At 42.3% G+C, this 13,027-nt stretch overlaps 1 protein-coding gene and 1 long non-coding RNA gene across 2 annotated transcripts in view; one reads left to right on the top strand and one right to left on the bottom strand.

Annotated features, from left to right (window-relative positions):
- Positions 1-13,027, bottom strand: part of LOC133749586 (uncharacterized) — a 629,472-nt gene that overhangs the window by 429,261 nt on the left and 187,184 nt on the right. The window lies entirely within an intron of this gene.
- On the top strand, positions 4,386-7,024 carry LOC133749957 (sperm-egg fusion protein Juno-like). The gene is given in 2 exon segments (XM_062179327.1): positions 4,386-4,681; positions 6,253-7,024. Coding segments are annotated over 2 exon segments (1,068 nt in total).

The raw sequence follows: 13,027 nt of genomic DNA, 5'->3' as shown, positions 1-13,027 counted from the left end.
GATTCAGGTCCCACAAATTAAAATGTATCTTTGATTGATTTTAGCAGCTTAAATTTATGGACAATCTTATCTATAAGCCATTTAAAATAAAACTCTTAATAAAATTTCCCCATGTGGACATACAATATGTACACACATATAATATAGCATTACATTCCCTTGAATCTTAACACATACTCCCATAATTAAGACACAAGGAGAAAAGCAGTCCTCCACTGTTGAGTTGCTCTGTATTTAAACACTTAGTGTCTACCTCACAGCTCTTTAAGAAAATTTGTTCTCCTTGTCAGATTTTTTGTAAGCTGTGTTAGAAATGTGTGCATGTGTGGTAAAATTCTCATTTATCAAATTATATAGAGAAATATAAGCTGGAGGGGAAAATTCTCACAATTCCTCGCGTGTCTATCTACTCCTTTCTCCCAGTCACCAAAAAGAAGTGTCAACTTCCTAATACCAATGCCTCCCCCTCAATGCTCTAAATCCATCCCACCTGCCTCCTCGAGGCCTCGCTCCACTGTTTATGCCTCTCCTCTTCCTGTAACTCCATTTTCTCTCATGCTATCACTGAAGGAAAACTTCAGTACCCTCAGAATTCTGTTATCTTTAAAATAACATTGTCTATGTCTCCCTCAGTATGACCTTCTCTCTCATCTACCTTCACTTATTCAACAGTTAAACATACATGGCAGCCACAGTTCTTTGAAAGAGCTGTGCACTTTTTTCTGTGCCTCCTTATCTCCAAGTGACTTCTCAATCCACTTAAATCCAGGTTTCCACCATCCGTTCACTAATACAAGCTCTAACTGTGACGAACAACCTCCATTTCAGCAAACCCAAGAGACACTGTGCAGTTCTTTTCTAATTTGATGTCTCTGCACCATTTAACACTGCTGAGTACATTGTGTAGTGTGGAACTCTATCCTTCCCAGATACAAGCAGTGCCACGCTTTCTTAGCATTCTTAGCTGCGGCTCTTAAAGACAGGATGGGCAAAGGATACATCCATTGCTTAAACGTTGAAAATCTCTTAACCTCTCCCCCACCTACAAACTCTGTCCTAAACAACCTCTCATTCCCAAGGACTCAATTACTGTCACTACATCAGTGTCCTCCCAGGTTGCCGAAAAGCATATGCAATTAAGAGGACATTCATCCACATCAATGTCTCAACTGCCACTCGTACAAAAACGAACCACTAACTGCCCCCACAAACATGTTCCTTCTCGGGGTGTCCTATTCCTAGGAAAAGCAGCAAAAATCCTGCCAGCTGAAACCCTCCCAAGTTTCCATCTTGGGATAAAGTCACAAAATCTTGCTAATTATAACCTTCCTTTTTTTTCTTCACAAGAAAAAGCCACGAAATCCCTGCTAGCTGATCAAGCCAAAATCACGTTTAACTCTTCTTCATCCATTTAACTGTTCTTCATCCACTCGATTTCACTCCCAGAATTTTGCAATGCTCACACGGTTAGTTTTTGCTACTCCTTCTAAATTCAAAAGGCCATGGAGTGATCAGTTACAGCCTCCTAGGTAATCTCCCCTCTCCATCAGCTGCCATTCCCACCAACTACCATTCCATTCTCACACAGCAGCCTCAATGACCTTTCAAATGCACAGGTCCAATTAGGTCACTCTTGTTTAAAATCTCTCACCAGCTGATCAGTGGTTGGTCTCTGAATAAAGCCTGGACCACTAGAAGGGCTTAAAAGGACTGAGGAATTCAAGGAGGCCAATGTTTGTTCCAGTTGCACCCTTGCAAGTGGTTGTTAGGAGATACTGAAGGACATAAAGCTCCAAGTCCTATAATCCGCTCTAAAGTCATAGTACTTACATAGCATTTCTGTTTATAAGCTGCGTCCGTATGTATTATTTGATTTGTGGCTTTCCAAAGCCTTTGAAATAAGGATCATTTTTCATCCTTCTTTGAAATAAGGATGGAAAAAAATGAAGTGGTTTGCCCAAGGTCAACTATCCACTAGGTGACATAATTGGACCTCAAATCCAAGTAAAACTAAGTCACTTTATGTAGGAGACTGACTTAATGATCTATTTTGCAGTTTCAGTAAACAAGCTGTTGGTAATGGGATTGAAGCCAAAATTAACTTTGTTCAAATTTTGATAGGTAGGTATATAGGTAGATATACAAGTTTTTATAAAGAGATCCTAGTTGCAGAATTAAAATAGCTGTTTAAAAACAGGTATCTGGTAGAGGAATTATAATTCCTGGGAGCAACTAGAGTTATCTAAAAGCTTCATTTTATTTGTCAAGTACTAAGCCTAAATTCACTCCATTCAAAAGATGTCAAAAAATATGGAGATTAGACTGGTTATAGCTGTATCTTACTTTACTTATTTCAATAGTAGAGTTGATTTTCATAAAGAATAAGTTGTTCCTGCTACAAAATGACTTAGTTGCCACTAACACATTTGTTGGATCTAATTGAAGTTGTTGGATCTAATTAACTGAAGGGCGGCTGAACAAAGGAGATTCAGTGTTTATCAGAAGATGCAGGGAGCGGGAGGGGGGAGGGTTGCGGGTAGGAGGGAAGTTATGGGAGGGGGGAAGCCATTGTAACCCATAAGCTGTACTTTGGAAATTTATATTCATTAAATAAAAGTTAAAAAAAATAAAAATAAAAAATAAAAAATAAAAAAAAGAAGATGCAAGGACTCCACCAAGAAGTAGTGAGTGCCTATTACCAGCACAAACGGACAGTCACAGGAGCCGACAGGAAACCAGACAGAACAGAGTCAATTCCAGTACCAGACCCAATCAAAGTCCAGATAAGGGAAGACACGGAAACCAACCAAGAGGAAAGGCTGGTCTAGATAAGCACTTATCAAAGAGCCCACTAAAATTAACTATGGACAAGAGGTTGTTCCCACAGCCCAATCTTCCAAATGACTGAAATGCAAATGCTTTACATGAAAGCCATCTTCTCAAAATAGAAAAGAACCCACAATGAAACTCTTCACAAATTACCATACCTAGAGATAAAAGTACTCCAAAACACATTTTCATTTAAGGAGTAATCACTTTATACTCTACTGGTTCCCTGGACTTTACAAAAATCTTTGAAAAATAAAATTCAAAGACAATTCCTGCTTTTTTCCCAACAAATAAAAATAAAAATGTAAATAATAAAATCTTCCTAGGATAAAGAACCACATTACGACTACACCATCATCCAGAACCAGATTCCCTATCAAAGATAGGGGTGGATAAGGGAATAATTCAAAAGGCCAATTTGTTTAAAGATGTAGTTACTTATTTGAAAGGCAGAACTGAAGAGAGAGAGGGAGAGGCAAAGACAGATCTTCTGTCTGCTGGTTCACTGCCCATGTGGCTGCAATAGCCAATACCAGGAACCAGGAACTTCATCTGGGTCTCCCATGTGGATAGCAGTTGCCCAGGCATTTAAGCCATCTTCCACTGCTTTCCCAGGCAATTAGCAGATAGCTTCATCAGAATTGGAGGATCTGGGATTCCAATCAGCACTCATATGGGATGCCAACATTGCAGACACAGGCTTAACTCACCACGCACAATGCTGGCCCCTAAAGGCCACCAATTTCGAGGTAAAGTTTTATGTCCAATTTGAAATAAAATAAAACCACGGAGTACAATACTTGTTTTGAAGTTCATTAGTCTATAACTATTGCTGTGAAGAGCACTGTCATTTTGCTAAGTATCATATCTATTGTAGTAGCCAATTACTTCCTGCACAAAGATTAAAAAAAAAAATGGGGCTGGCACTGTGGTGTAGTGGGTAAAGCTACCACCTGCAGTGCCAGCATCCCATATGGGCACCGGTTCAAGTCCCAGCTGCTTCACTTCTGTTCCAGCTCTCTGCTATAGCCTGGGAAAGCAGTAGAAGATGGCGCAAGTCCCTGAGTCCCTGAACCCATGTTGGAGACCCAGAAGAGGCTCCAGGCTCCTGGCTTCAGATTGGCGCAGGTATCACCAACTTAAGGCCAATCTGGATAGCTAGGAGGCAGCCTTTATAACACTCCTCTGCCCCAGACAGACAGCAAGGAGCCACAAAACTGCATCTTGGAAATCAGGGCTGGGTTGGTAATGCGCAACTCTGGGCAGAACCTAACAGTTCCATTCCTAGGCCTGTGTGTGTGGACAGTCTCTGAACCTGCTCCAGTATCAGGTAGAGACATGTACCCCAGCGATACACACTTGATTTGGTGTGGATCACCACCAGCCTCTCACAGGCCTGGGTAAACCCAAGATATCACAGGGCCTGGTCACTGACACCTAGGTGTGACCCACATAGGCCCTGCTCAGGTAGCTTCAACCCTTCATACAACCTTAGGCAGACAATAAGAAATCACAAGACTATTCGGGGTCTGGGTATCAGGCTGCCAAAATCCGAGATGATGCAGAGGCTAATGGTCCCTGACCCCAGGCCAGTGTCTGTAGACAGAGCCTCTGGGCCTTCATCATCGCCCATCAGAGTTCCAGGGTCCTGGCTGTCAGTCCAGTACCCCAGCCAGCACCACCAGAGGCTTACAGGAGCAGTACTGGGCAGTCGGTCACCTCAGAAGCAGAAAGGAAGTTGCACGGTTGGCTTTATTCCTATCCCAGGCTTCTCTGGTCTTGATGGGCTCTGGATTCCACATCCAGCATCATGGCATTGGTGGATACAGGACACAGACCCAAGAAGAGGCTTGTAGGGATGGACTACCCCATTTTAGGCACTTCACCAGTTCATACTGAACAACACTTCAACTGAAGACTTGAGGGGAAAAAATGAGGGGAATATTGTGGTAAAAAATATATCAACAGTAGACCTGGGACAAACACTGACATAGGATGCTATCTAGTGTTGACATACTGTAAGAATCCATAGACTAAGAAAATAAACAGATAACTTAGTATTTCTAGAACAGTCACAGGCAAGGCCAGATGGCCAAAATTAATCCACCAATGTGCAGACAATGTCATACTCCAACAAGTACCAAGAACACCAAGGGAACCATGACCTCACCTAACAAGTAAACAATTTAGGAACTGAATTTCCGAATACTCAGATGAAGCATCTGGGTCCTCCGGTTCAAATACAGGGAATGACCAAATGGATTTTAAAGACAGGACCCAACTATATGCTGCTTATAAAAATCTCACTTCACCTCTAAGGACACCTATAGACTGAAAGTGAAAGGTTAGAACAAGATACTCGATGCAAATGAAGCCCAAAACAAAAACTAATGTCAGATTACATACGTTTTAAATCAAAAACAGTAGAAAGCAGGAAGGTCATTATATAATCAGAAAGGGTTTGACTCAAAGAGGAAATAACAATTGAAAATATACATGCACCCGGCTGGCGCCCCGGCTCACTTGGCTACTCCTCTGCCTGCAGCACCAGCACCCAGGTTCTAGTCCCGGTTGGGGCACTGGATTCTGTCCCAGTTGCTCTTCTTCCAGTTCGGTTCTCTGATGTGGCCCGGGAGTGCAGTGGAGGATGGCCCAAGTGCTTGGGTCCCTGCAACCGCATGGGAAACCAGAAGGAAGAACCTGGCTTCAGATTGGCGCAGCACGCCAGCCATGGTAGCCATTTGGGGGGTGAACCAATGGAAGGAAGACCTTTCTCTCTGTCTTTCTCACTGTCTAACTCTGCCTGTCAAAATATATATATACAATATTGGACCCAATATTGGACCAAATTCATAAATCTAACTTTCATATATACATAAAAGAGCCAGCCTCCAATATGAGGTCACTTTCAGCCATTTCTAGATAAGGACAAATCACACAGATGGAAAACACAAAGCCAAAGTAGAGTCAACATGTACCCTGTGACAACTGGGCCTGACCGACAGCTACAGACCTTTTCCATCAATTTTTGCAGAAGACACATTGTTCAACATAAGGAACATTTTCCAAGGCATATTACTTGTGAGGTCTCAAAAATGTCTCCGCAAATTTAGGAGGGTAGAAATCCTATTAAGTGTCTTTAATGCACACAATACAACAAAATAGAAATCAAGAACAAGAAAAACTTTGAAAACTACACAAAATACAGAGATTAAAACAGCTTGCTCCTGCACAACCTAGAGATCAAGTAGAAAATTCAGGATAAAATTTTAAAATTTCTTGTAGTGAATGAAAATTGAAACAAAACACCAAAATTTATGGGATATAGGAAAAGTAGCACTAAAAGTAAGTCTGCTAATCAATGCACCAAAGGAAACAAAAATAAATAAAAATTGGCCTCACTGCCAGTCTCTGGCCCGGCAGGGAGTTTCTGCAGGCTCCTGCTTTGAAACAGAGCTCTGTCAAGCAGCGGTGGTGGTGGCTCCTGCTAGGATTGTGGACGGTCCTGCCCACGGGGAGGGGGGACAAGCTGCTCAATGTCTGCATGAATGCCAACCACCACAAGAGGGAGCCGGATCCAGAAGATGAGCTCTATGTGGAGTGTGAGCCCTGGAAAGACAACGCCTGCTGCACAGCTACTACGAGCTGGGAAGCCCACCTGGATGTGTCCCCGCTCTACAACTTCAGCTTCGTTCACTGTGGATTGTTGACCCCAGACTGTCATAGGCACTTCATCCAAGCCATCTGCTTCTACGAGTGCTCCCCAAACCTGGGGCCATGGATCTAGCCAGTGGACCCCAGTGGGCCAGAGCAGCGAGCTGTGGGCGTGCCATTGTGCCATGAGGACTGTGAGCAGTGGTGGGAAGACTGCCGCACGTCATACACTTGCAAGTCCAACTGGCATGGTGGCTGGGACTGGAGTCGGGGGAGGAACCGCTGCCCTGCAGGGGCCCCCTGCCGCCCATTCCCCCACTACTTCCCCACCCCAGCTGACCTGTGTGAGAAGATTTGGAACAACACCTTCAAGGCAAGCCCAGAGCACCAGGGCAGTGGACGGTGTCTTCAGAAGTGGTTCGAGCCTGCACAGGGCAACCCCAATGTGGCTGTGGCCCGCCTCTTCGCCAGCCCCGCCCCAGCCTGGAAGCTCCCCTCCACCCTTGTGGGCTTCTCTCTATTCCTGCCGTTCCTCCCCTAAGAACACCATCCTCTCCCACCAGCGATGGGCCAGGCTGTGGCCACCTCCTTCCTCAGACCCTTTCCTGAAAAGAGAAGAGGCAGTGGCTGGAGCCTGAGCCCTGGTCGTTGGTTCTGAGATCCCCTGCCCTGACTGGCCTAGGAGACAGCTGGAGGCAGGGAATGCCAAGGAGACCTGCCCTGGGGGATGGGAGCTGTGATGGACTCCAGGCCCTTCTTAGCCTAGTACACGACCTCCTCCTCCCATTTCAAAGGTGGCGGTGAGAGCCCTGGCCTCCTGTCCTGTGATGATCTCCCTAATAAAACAGCAATCGCCTCTCCTGGGTGTGTCATCCACTGTGTTAGTTCTGTGGACAGGGATCTAACAGGCATGGAGGGAGCCAGTGGACCTGCTGCACTAAAGTCTCAAAGTTAGGTGGTACCTGAGAATAATGAACTTCCCAACATCTGCCACTCAGCCAGCGGCACCTCTCTGATGGGAGTCATTTCAACACTGCCTTTTTTTTTTTTTCTTCAATAAGTGATGCACTATACAAGAGACCCAGGGATAGGGCATCCATCATCCATTGGATTCCAAAATTGAGGCAGATACCTCACCCTCTTTCAGGTTTGCCTTTTCTCTTTAACCCCTACCTCTTACCCTAGAGTCTCAACACACTGGGCTGGAATTTGGAAACAGTTTAATCTGGCCTTGCCACTTTTCTGTGTTACTTTAGGCCAGTCCTTTGACCTTCATGGAAGAATATCTTGTTTCTCTCTCTGCTGAGAGCGATGAGGTGTTTGAGCCAGATGACTTAATGCATTACAAAAAATGAAAAAGGCAAAAGTCAGCTTCTTGCTTCCAGGATACAGTTGTCTTCTCAGGCAGCGCCATGAGACAGAAGTATGAGAGCTAAACTGGAGAAGTGGTGGAGTCCCTGTTGTGGAATGGACAGCAGACCTGCCCTCTCAACCTACTGGAGCCTAAAGCCTGACAGCTTCCCGCATCAGAGAGCGCCTTCCCGTGACATTGCCTTTTGGCAAAGAGAGGGCAAGCATGACTGTGCTCAAGTTCATTGGCTTTTTTAACAATTGTGTGCTCTTATCTGGTCCTAGTGTTGTACCTGAGCAAGTGTAAACAAAGGAGCACCACACATTGATAAAATTTGATGGTCCTTTATTGCCGGCGATGGAGAGCCAAAGAAAAAAATAAATAAATAAATAAATAAAAATTAAAAAAAAAAAAATCACACAAAGATTTCAAACAACTTATGCCTTTACCTCAAGGAATTAGAAAAACAAATCAGGGGCCTGCGCTGTGGTGCAGCAGGTAAAGCCACCACCTGCAGTGCCAGCATCCCATATGGGCACCGGTTCAAGTCCTGGCTGCTCCACTTCCCATCCAGCTCTCTGGTCATCTTCTACTGCTTTCCCAGGTAATAGCAAAATCCTTTGGCCCCTGTACCTGTGTGGGAGACCCAGAGGACACTCCTGGCTCCCGATCAGCACAGCTCCAGCCATTGTGGCTATCTGGGGAGTGAACCAGCAGATACAAGACCTCCCTCTCTCTCTGCCTCTCCTCTCTGTGTAACTTTCACTCTGACTTTTCAAATAAATCTTTAAAAAAGGAAAACAAATCAAATTCAAGTAAAAAAAAAGTAAAAATTAAGAGTACAAATAAATGGCATAAAGACTAAAAAGGCAACACAAAAAGAATCATGGGAGAAAAGAGCTATATCTTTGAAAAGATAAATTGATAAGCTGCTAGGTAGACTAACCGAGAAAAAAAAAGATTCAAATATACAGAATCAAAAATGAACTCGGAGACATGACAACTGATACCACAAAAATACAAAGGAGTGTTAGAGATTATTATGACTAATTATAAGGCAACAAATTCAATAATCTAGACAAATTTCTGGATACATACACCTTACCAAGACTTAAACAGGAAGAAATAGAATATCTAGATGGACCAATAATGAACAGTAAGACTGAATCAATAAAAAAAATCTGATCAAAAGAAAAGTCCAGGACAAGATGGCTTCATTGAAAAATGTGACCAAACATTTAAATAAGAATTAACATCAATCCTTCCTAAGTTATTTCAAAAGATAGAACGAGATTTTCCAAAATTCATTCTGTGAAGCCAGCATTACTTTCATATAAAAACCAGAAAATACACAACGAGAAAGAAAGGTACAGGTCAACAACCATAGTTGCAAAACTCTTCAGGGGGTTGGCACTGTGGCACAGTGGGTTAACGCCCTGACCTGAGCGCTGGCATCCCATATGGGTGCCAGTTCAAGACCTGGCTGCTCCACTTCCGATCCAGCTCTCTATGGCCTGGGAAAGCAGAAGATGGCCCAAGTCCTTGGGTCCCTGCACCTGCGTGGGAGACATGGAAGAAGCTCCTGGCTTTGGATCGGCACAGCTCCAGCCACTGCAGCCATCTGGGGGAGTGAACCATCGGATGGAAGACCTCTCTCTGCCTCTCCTTCTCTGTGTAACTCTGACTTTCAAATAAATAAATCTTAAATAAAAAGTCTTCAGTAAGTTTGATAAACCACATCAACAAAATGAGAGGCAAAAATCATATGATATCTCAATAGATGGAGAAAAGGTATTTGACAAAATTCATTGTCCCAAAATTATCACCAAATTGAGTATGGAAGGAATACACCCCAATATGATAAAGACCATATATAGCAAGGCAGCAGCTAACATGTTGAATGTGGAAATAAAGGTTTTTCTTAGATCTGGCCCAAGACAGGATGCATATTTTCACCATTTTTATTCAACATTGTGCTAAACATCCTATCTAGAGCAACTATGCAAGAAAAATAAAGGCAACTGAATAGGAATTTAAGAAGTGAAATTTTCATCATTTGCTGATATTATATATAGAAAATGTCAAAGATTCCTCCAAAATGCTAGAACTAATAAATCCAGCAAAGTTATAGGTAGGGGTCAATGTGAAAAAAGTCAGTATTATTGTCATACACCAATAGTGAATCATCTGAAAAAGAAAAACTTTTTTTAATGCTGTTGAAAAGGGGGTAGAAGAAAAAGAAAAGATGGGGCTGGAGTTGTGGCACAGTGAGTTAAAGCTCTGGTGAAAAACCATAAAGAACCAGAATAGCCAGAGTGATCTTGAGAAAAGAACAAAGCAGGAGGTATAACACTACCTAATTTGACCATCCCTTGTCCTGACTGTTGATGTACAATGTAATACTTTATCCATTTTAGTATTTTTTGTTATAGTACTATTGGTTGAACTCTGTAATTAACACACAATTATTCTTAGGTGTTTAAATTTTAACTGAAAAGTGATCCCTGTTAAATATAAGAGTTGGAATAAGAGGGGGAGGAGATGTACAATTTGGGACATGCTCAATCGGACTTGCCCCAAATGGTGGAGTTAAAAATGTGCCAGGGGATTCCAATACAATCCCATCAAGGTTGCTTGTACCAATGCCATCTCACTAGTCCAAGTGATCCATTTCAGTTCACAATTGATCACACTGATAGGTCTAAGAGTCAAAGGGATCACACAAACAAGACTAGTGTCTGCTAATACTAACTGATAGAATCAAAAAGGGAGAGAACGATCCAACATGGGAAGCGGGATACACAGCAGACTCATAGAATGTCCTAAATAGCACTCTGGCCTCAGAATCAGCCCTTAAGGCATTCAGATCTGGCTGAAGAGCCCATGAGAGTATTTTAGGCATGGAAAGCCAAGACACTCTGGAAAAAAAAAAAAAAAAAGAAGAAGAAGAAAACCTAAATGAAAGATCTCTGCGAGTGAGATCCCAGTAGAAAGAACAGGGCCATCAAAGAAGGAGATACCTTTCTCTGAAGGGAGGAGAGAACTTCCACTTTGACTATGACCCTGTCTAAATAAGATAGAAGTCGGCGAACTCAAAAGGCTTCCATAGCCTTGGCAACTCATGACTAGAGCCTAGGGAGATTACTGACACCATAAACAAGAATGTCAAATTGTTAAGTCAACAACAGGAGTCACTGTGTACTTACTCCTCATGTGGGATCTATACTTAATGTGTTGTCCAATGTGAAGTAATGCTATAACTAGTAATGAAATAGTATTTTACACTTTGTGTTTCTGTGTGGGTGCAAACTGATTAAATCTTTACTTAATATATACTAAATCGATCTTCTGTATATAAAGATGATTGAAGATGAATCTTGATATGAATGGAATGGGAGAGGGAGTGGGAGATGGGAGGGGTGTCAGTGGGAGGGAAGTTATGGGGGGGGGAAGCCATTGTAATCCATAAACTGTACTTTGGAAATTTATATTTACTAATAAAAGTTAAATAATTTAAAAAAACATATTACAGAACCACTGTAATCAAAACAGCATGATATTGGCAAAAACAAAGACCTGTAGACCAATAGAACAGACACCCTATAAGTAATCCACACTTCTAGAGCAAACAGATTTTTTACAAAGGTGTTAAGAACATGCATTGAAAAGGGGTAGTTGTTTTTAATAAATGGTTCTGGGCCAGTGCCACAGCTCAATAGGCTAATCCTCCATCTGTGGCGCCGGCACACCAGGTTCTAGTCCCAGTCGGGGCACCAGATTCTGTCCCGGTTGCTCTTCTTCCTGTCCAGCTCTCTGCTATGGCCCGGGAATGCAGTGGAGGATGGCCCAAGTGCTTGGGCCCTGCACCCACATGGGAGACCAGGAGAAGCACCTGACTCCTGGCTTTGGATCAGCACGGTGCACCGGACACAGTGGCCATTGGAGGGTGAACCAATGGAAAAGGAAGACCTTTCTCTCTGTCTGTCTCTCTCACTGTCCACTCTGCCTGTCAAAAATATAAAATGGTTCTAGAGAAACTGGATATCCACATGCACAAAAAATGAGTGAAAAAAATGAGAAAAAGAATGAAGCTAGACCCCTAACTAACTTGCCATGTACAAGTATCAACTCAAATGGCTTACAAACCTAAATTTGAGACCTGAAACTTTCAAACTGTTCAAAAAAAGAAAAAAAAAAAAAACACCACCAAAAAACAAAAACAAAACTACCACCACCATATAGGGAAAATACATCAAGACATTGGAATGGGCAAAGATATTTCAGGATCAAATCCCAATCAGTGAAAGAAATAAAAATGCAATTTCAAAGTTTTTGCACAGCCAAGCAAACAGTGTAGGGACAACCACAGAATGAGAAACTATTTGCAAACTAAACATCCAACAAGGTGTTAATATCCAGAATACAAGCAACTCTATAGCCAAAAACAAATGTTAAATGCTTGAAAGGATAAATACATTTACCTGGTTGAATCTGGCACAGTGTATAAATGTAATAAAACACACATTGTACCACTTATGTACAATTTTATGTCTTACAAATGTTAATAAATATTAAACATTCATTTAATAGTTAAGTTTCTATTATTAAATGTATTAAATAGACAAGTCAACTCAAGTTTACATATACTTCCTCACTTGGACCAGAAAAATAAACTCCAATTCAGCTTTCAAATCCTATGGACTCCACCAGGGTGGGGAACCTTTTCTCTGCCAAGGAGCATTTGGATATTTACAGCATCATTCACCAGTCACCCAAAGCTAAAGAACTAGCTATAAACTAGTACATCGCTGAATTTGGAGTCCCACCTGTGGCTTCCTTGGAAGGGCCAGACCAAATGATCTCACAGACCAGATATTCCCCTTCCTAGGAAGATTGCTTTTTTTGTTAACTTAGTTTGTAAAAATTTCCACCAGACAGGTGATAGTTGTCCAAGCCCCTAAGTGTACATCATATCTAGCCAGAAGTTAACCATCAAGTAAGTGAAAGTGTGGAGGAAATCACTCCTGGATATTGTTTGTAAAACCACCAGCTAGCTTCAAAGTTTTGTAGTGCAATTTGGCAAAGTCACTATCATCTAAAACATGCCCGACTTTAACCCAGCAAATTAACTTCCGGAAACTTATTCTAGGGATATACCTCTAAAAGATAAATGTTTGAGCATTTGGGGTAGCA

Source organism: Lepus europaeus, chromosome 20 (assembly GCF_033115175.1).
Source record: "Lepus europaeus isolate LE1 chromosome 20, mLepTim1.pri, whole genome shotgun sequence".
Taxonomy (NCBI): Eukaryota; Metazoa; Chordata; class Mammalia; order Lagomorpha; family Leporidae; genus Lepus; species Lepus europaeus.
The sequence above is the reverse complement of the archived record's forward strand: the minus strand, read 5'-3'. Positions and strand labels throughout refer to the sequence as shown.